Source organism: Oryzias melastigma, linkage group LG20 (genome assembly GCF_002922805.2).
Source record: "Oryzias melastigma strain HK-1 linkage group LG20, ASM292280v2, whole genome shotgun sequence".
Classification (NCBI taxonomy): domain Eukaryota; kingdom Metazoa; phylum Chordata; class Actinopteri; order Beloniformes; family Adrianichthyidae; genus Oryzias; species Oryzias melastigma.
Window position 1 is genome coordinate 4795882 of NC_050531.1, and position 6943 is coordinate 4802824.

The 6943-nt window shown below is 34.2% G+C and overlaps 2 protein-coding genes across 2 annotated transcripts in view; both read right to left on the reverse strand.

The window, feature by feature from the left end:
- tmx3b (thioredoxin related transmembrane protein 3b) overlaps positions 1–1749 on the reverse strand; it is a 56168-nt gene extending 54419 nt beyond the window's left edge. Inside the window, exons 1-3 of the mRNA XM_024280412.2 lie at positions 1618–1749; positions 1353–1410; positions 1039–1078 (exon numbers count right to left, since the gene is read on the reverse strand). Of these exons, the coding sequence (XP_024136180.1) occupies positions 1039–1078; positions 1353–1410; positions 1618–1708 (189 nt within the window). The 5' untranslated portion in view covers positions 1709–1749. The remainder of the gene's footprint in view (positions 1–1038; positions 1079–1352; positions 1411–1617) is intronic.
- A 3390-nt stretch (positions 1750–5139) lies between these two features.
- The window catches only part of pxdc1b (PX domain containing 1b), a gene marked incomplete at its 5' end in the record, with an annotated part of 15704 nt that continues 13900 nt past the window's right edge, over positions 5140–6943 (reverse strand). The window contains 1 exon segment of the mRNA XM_024280456.2: positions 5140–6573. Within this exon segment, the coding sequence (XP_024136224.1) occupies positions 6456–6573 (118 nt within the window). The 3' untranslated portion in view covers positions 5140–6455.

Consider the following 6943-nt stretch of genomic DNA (forward strand, 5'->3'; position numbering starts at 1 on the left):
ACGGAGAAATCAATGAAGACAAAACATTTATATAGCTGGAGAATATCGATGCAGGAACAGGAATAGCACAAATTTTACATATAAAAGCCTTGATATTTATTTAAATCTACATGATTTGACCACAAAGTTCTGACAAACTACAGGTCTATGGAGCCAAATCGGGGCCAAAAATACTTGGAACCCAAATAAAACATTTGGCCAAAAAAATATATATATATATAAAATGTCCCAAACTTTTTGCTATTCTACTATAAACGTAAATATTTTCTGCTTAAAATATTCCTTTTTTTAGGTTTCAAAACTTAAAATTTCAATTTCAAATCTTTTTTTTCCAGTTTCAAATCTTTTTTTTTTCCGTTTTCAACCCTGAAAATTTCCGTTACAAAACTTGTGGCCATGTTGTGCCATGCTGGGGCGGGGCTAGTACGAATGACCAATCAAAATCGATGGTATTTTGTGTTAGCCCCGCCTCAACGTGCCACAATGGGGCCAAAAGTTTTGGAACAGAAATTTTCAGGGTCATAATTGAAAAAAAGGATTTGAAACTGAAAAAAAAGTTTTTGAAATTTAAATTTTGAAACCTAAAAAACAGAATATTTGAAGCTGAAAATAATTACGTTTATTTTAGAATAGCAAAAAGTTTTGGACATTTAATTTTTTTTCGGCCAAACACTAACATTTTTTTAATCAAATGTTTAATTTGAATTTTACATACTTATGGCCCCAAAATGGTTCCATACATGTGAAGGGGAAACAATGTAAAATAGATGTCAATGAGTCTGCAAACCAGCGACAAAAACAACTTTACATCCAATCCAACGGGCTGAGACACAAACTTTTCAACATAAAGCCCCCGGGCTTTGCCGGGCATGCATGGTTTGTCTATCACTAATCACCCAGACATAGACGGAGGTGTGCCCCCTCCCTGATCACATCCACCCCTCCCATCCTTGCCAGGGATGGGGGGCAGAGCCAGATCCCAGCCATCCCAGCCAGAGCTCAATGGGCCCAGATTAGTTTGTGTGATTTCAGACTCACATCAACCAGCCAGATGTCATTCACTCTGGTGTCTTTAAACCTATTAAAAGAGGAAACAATCATTGAGTAACTTTATTTTTCATGCAACTAGCCAAACAGTTGAAATCCAGGCAAAAATAACCCGAATGAAAAGACGAAAAGAATTCTGACATGAAGTTACGACAATTAAATCGATTTACGGAACTTTCATTTCCAGCAGACAGTGTTGTTTCCGGAACCCCTCTACATAAAGTTACAAATTCAAAAGCTGCATTTCAGGATTTTAATGAGCCACAGACAAAAATAATAATAATAAAATAAAAAGGATGACTTACGTGCTGTCTAGATCTTCAACAAAGCCGAGCACCGTTGAGACACAAAAGGCCGCTATCACTGCGGATGACAGAAAGCAGCAGAAAAGGTCGCGTTTGTCAATCAGGGTCTTCCTCATGACTGGAGCATCTCCGGCTAAAGCCGCCGCTCCAGCTAACCGTGCCCGGTTGGCGCCCAAAAGCGGCTTTGAGGGTCGTTTTGAGCGCACCTTACGGCGTATACACTCAGTTAAATGTTCGGTGTGTAGGAAACGAGAAGTGAACGTACCTCTAAGGATCACTGAAGCTTTTTCTTGTGCCATTGCTTCGTGTGGGAAGAAACAGGAAATACAGCTACTGCAAACCTTCTCTCTGCGCATGCGCGGGTTGCGTCCAGAAGACGTTCACGTGGAGGAAAAAATATTAGTAAAAAACGCATTTTTAACATTTATTTTTCTTTAAAAAAGGAATAGAAAAAATATTTTTTTATTTAAAAAAAGAAAAAACAACAGGTATTATTATTTATATGTGTTTGACAGGTGAAAAGACAATTATTTATTTTATTTTTATTTATTAAAAAACCTTTTTTGTTCATATATTTACTTTTCAGCTAAAATGTGAAAGTATATACAAGCAAGTTAGGGGAACAATAATTAAAAGGAGGTCAAATTATCTTATATATGTTATTATTACTGTATAACATTTTTTTACATGAAGTTGAAAATGTAAAAAATACTTTATTTTACCTTTACATTACAGCTTATATTTTTGGATTCTATAAATGTGTTTTAATTCTAACAATATCCTATCAATAGGCCACTTAAATATTCTAAATACACAAATTTACAAATATTACTTTTTTTTATTGGTTTAGGCTTACAGTACATGTAAACATTGCAAATATACATTTCATCCATTGGGTGGCTTTAAAACTTTGGTTATTAAGGGATTATTATAATACACATTGCTTTTGACACTCTTAAAACACATGTCAACCTTACTGTATATAATGTTAATTTAAAATAGGCTTACAAACCGAACACAGATTTAACACAATTAGACATGTATCCAATAATTATTGTAAATTTACAAAAGCATAACACATTTCTGAGTTTATTTATATTATTTTCTCTTTATCACATCATGTTTTAATTGACTTTTCAATGCAAATTATTCTTGAGTTTAGCTTTTACTGTCTATATTTTCATAATTTCACATATCATAACACAAAAGTCTTACTGATGTAACAGTAGCTTTTTTTCCCTTTTGGTGTCAAAGCGTTGCTGGAGCCTATCCGGCTCCATGATGGATGAAAGGGAGTTCCATCCATGCTTTAAATATTACTTTAGGATGAGGCGGTAAATACGGACAATAATAACCTCATATTGTGTTCTAATATTAACCACAAGGTGTCACTCAAAGACAAAACATTAGATCTAGGCTTTTATATTTTGGTCAAGTTACTATGATAAATTTGGCAATTGAATAGATTCAACTTTGTTAGAATAAGATCAAGTTTTCACATTAAAATTGTTCCCCTAATAAAGTAATTCCAAATAACTGTATTTAATGGATTTCCATGTTTTTTTGCAATTGTGCATCTCTGAATAAAAAGTCTGAAACCTTTTTATTGCAAAAATCTTTTATTTTAATAAGTGTCGCTTTGCATCAAACACTTTCATTTTTACCATCTGTGTACAGCAGCGAATGCTCACATATACAAAGCAATAGACACATTTTCCAAGGCTTGAAGGTTAAAATGACAAATAAAAAGTTATTAAAAATATTCTCCAGGCTTCCTGTGTTCTCAGGAGCCTCAAACTGCTGCAGCTGGCACAAAGGGCATGTTTTGATATGTACTATATTACCTTTTTATAACATAAACCTGTTTAAGTAAGTACTTTACAGAGATTTAGTAAAATAAATTCAACAATTATTAAAAGAGGCGTGACAAATTAAGTTCTAAAAGATCCAACAGTTTCTTTATTATACATAAAAATAAGGTTAATAAGGAAATTAACATTTAAATTAAAATATAGGCAAATTGTTTTTGCAACTGGAGACTCTTCAGAATAAGCTACTGAAAACTGACAAAAACACACAATTTTTTACTTATTTGTATATTTTTTCAAAATTTGCAGTGGATATGTATAATTTTAGGGTTAGGCTAACATTAGATCAATGTTTAAGTTAAAATTTTGAGGAGGTTACCTAATATTTTAGCAACATGCTAACGTTTTTGGCTAATATCTATTTTAAGGAGGAAATTTAGGCTAATTTAGAGTTTAGCCTCTATTTTAGCGACAAGCTAATACTTTTGACTAATTTAGTTTACTGAGGAACTTTAGGGTATTTTGGAGATTAGCTAGTAATTTAGTGATTTTCTAGCTCTTTTAGATAGTTTGCAATCAACTGAAGTTTAGAGTTTAGATAAAATTTTAGCAACAAGCTAACATTTTTGACTAATTTAGTTTACTATGGAATTTTAGGCTAATTTTGGAATTTAGCTAGTAATAAAACAATGTTCTAGCTTTTACTTTTTTAGCTATATTTTGTAAATGACAGCCAATTGTTATTATTTTTTCTTATTGAATGTATTCTGTTGTTTGACTATTGCTCAGTTTGTTTCTTTATATGGCACTACAGCGCCTCCCTGTGGATGCTTTTGTAACAGGCGCAACAACTTCAGTTTTTTCCGTTGACGCACGTATCTGTTTTTTCTTTGCTGGCATACACAACGCTTCACCACGCTTGGATGGAGTCTACAGTTAATTTTTTGTAAATAGCACCCCTTTGTAAGCGGAATGAGGTAAAATACAGATACAATGTTGTTTTGTTTTTCTATTTCTTGAAGTGAATGTACATTTGTTTATTTTAATTCATGAAATATGTTTGACAGTTCTTTTATTTGTAATGCACAGTTACCCAATGTTAACTGACACATTTTTTTTGTGTATATTGAGGAAACTTTATTATATGTATGAGTGAAACTAAAATGTCTTTGTTGTATTATTTAGTTTTCATAGTGCACAAGTACTTTGGATCGTGACATCAAAGAGACCAATAAAGTACGCACTTGTTTGAAGCTCGACGCATCTCGTTTATCACCACATATTTGGATCTACTAAGGCCTATTTAGAGTTTAGCTTCTATTTCAGCAAGAGGCTAACATTTTAACTAGCTAGCTTTTTTGGCTAATTTGGCATGTAATAAGGGTTTTTTTTAGTTTAACTCAAATTTAAGCAATACATTGAATATATTTTCAAAATTTGCATGTATCAGGGATTTTTAAGCAACAAACCGATATTTTTTTTTTCATAATTTAGGTCAATTTCAGCACTGTTATAGTTCTTTTCAGTCTTAAAAAAATTAGCATTGTGCAAATAGCTTTTGCATCCCTTCAGCTATTAAAGTAAATTGCATCACCATTTTCAAGTAAAAGCATTCTCAATTGCATTATTACAGGTAATGTAACTTTGTTTTTGTTAATTTTCACCATTAAAATGTAACAGAAGTATGCATAACTGACTAAAATAAGCCCAAAGTAAGTTGTGCATCTCCTGAAAGAGCTGGACTTTCTCACGGTGTGAATGGTGATCATGACTGTGTTGCTAAATAGACTCATGTGGAGGCGCCCTGAAGGCTCTGGGGCCAAGTTTGTGAGCCTTTTTTATCCTGGACTCAAGCTGTTAGCCTACATTTGTAAGAGTCTTCAGTGAAGACAAAACTCCACAAACAACAACAGTGAGGCTTACACAAACATCTATTTACAATGTGCACATGCAGGCGCTCGTTTCACTCCAGCATTTGCTCTTTTTTTTTTTTCAGGCAACTCAGAACAATTTAGTACAGCAAAGTCATTTGTCTTTTTCAGATAAAGAGGGGACTTGTTGCTGCATAGTGACTGAGCCCACTCATGACGTCTTTCAGGACCAAAATGACCTCAGCACAAGCACAAAATAGAGCAATTCAGCATTAATCCCTCCTCAGCTAGCATGACGTGATTACAACTCTTTTACTCATGGAGGGAATTGTTTCAACTATATAAAATAAGATGTTAAATCTAAAAAAATTAAGTTTTCCAGCTGGAAATACAATCAGTTTATTTGTTCAAAATAACTAAGTGAGCGAGAAATACCATGAAAGACATAAATAAAAGTTTAATAGCGTAAAAAAAACTCTAGCTTATATATTTATTTTGTAATGGTTTAGTTCACTGCAGATGTTGTAAAAAGTTCCTATTGATTTCACAGCAAAAGCATCACATAAAACTACTAACAGTAAATATGAAACTTCAGATTTAACAGATTGTTTTGGAAGATTTTCTCTTTGCTAACTACAAGTGAAAATGTTAAAAACAAGCTATAATCTCATTATGTAAAAAAAGCAACATTTTTGACTGCAAAACAAACAATTTTACCAGGAAAAACCACAGATTTTAAAGACCCACTTGAATGAAAATTGTGTTTTTAACATGTTCTTGTGACATTTTTCTAAATATTTTAAGAAAGTTAGGCTCCCTAATTGGATTTCTGAGAGCTCTCAACAATGGGAAGGGGAGGCGGGGTTGCTCATCACCAGTCCTGCCCACAACTCAAAGGGGAATTTCTAATTAACTCCAGCCACTCTGCAGAAACTATGTCCTAGAAAAAGACAGAATTTTAGATTTTAGCTAAAACTGCCTCATCCTAACAAAAACACCTTGAAAATAGATGAAAAGATGATGATAGTGGGGCTTCAATGCTGGTGTAAAGCGCACCACAAAGTTCTGTGTGCAAATCTCTCAGTGGACAAGTCCATAATAAGATAAAAAAAATGATGTGATCAAAAAAAGGTCAATCATATAGAGAAAAAGTGATGCTCCAATGAATCCAATTTGTTCCTAAAAGTGCAGCTGATCAGTCCTCCTCCTCTCATCTGGAGCGATTCTCCATCCACAGGTTTGATTTCAGTTCAGTGAATTCTGAGCGTCACCAAAGACAAAACGTTCTGGATGAGGTGAAGACACTAAATGGTAAATGGTGTTATTGCATTCTATTGTTGTTCAAAGAAGCATCTTTAAAAAAAGCAGCAGCATTTGCATAGCTCGGTCCGTTTGAGCAGCTTTCCTTCAGTCCTTTCCAGTCCTCACTCCAGGATGTCGGTCTCAAAGGGGACCAGGTGGTAGTAGGACAGGTTGGTGACGTACGCTTCTGTGTCCTCATTCACCACTTCTTCTTCTTCTAACGGCAAAAACTCTTCGTACCTGAACAAAAAAATCAAGATGAGCCCTGTGCTTAATTTAAAAGCAAAAGCTGGAGTCTCTTTAAAGCACGTGTCAAAGTCAAGGCCCGGGGGCCGGAGCCGGCCCTATCCGGCCCTCCAGATCATTTTATTTTATTGTTATTAATGGCCGGATGTTATCTTGCAGTCATTTCTAACTTGTATAATTTTGACAAAGTATATTTTTATGTAGAGTAAAATATTGAAAGTTATTTAAGGTTTAAGTGGATTTATTCTGGAATAATATTCTTGCCTTTTTATTATTTATAATTATGTTAAAACGTTACTGTCAGGGTGGCCTGGAGCCCCCCTCCTCCTGCCACCAGAGGGAGCTCTCCCCTCACTTCACCCCA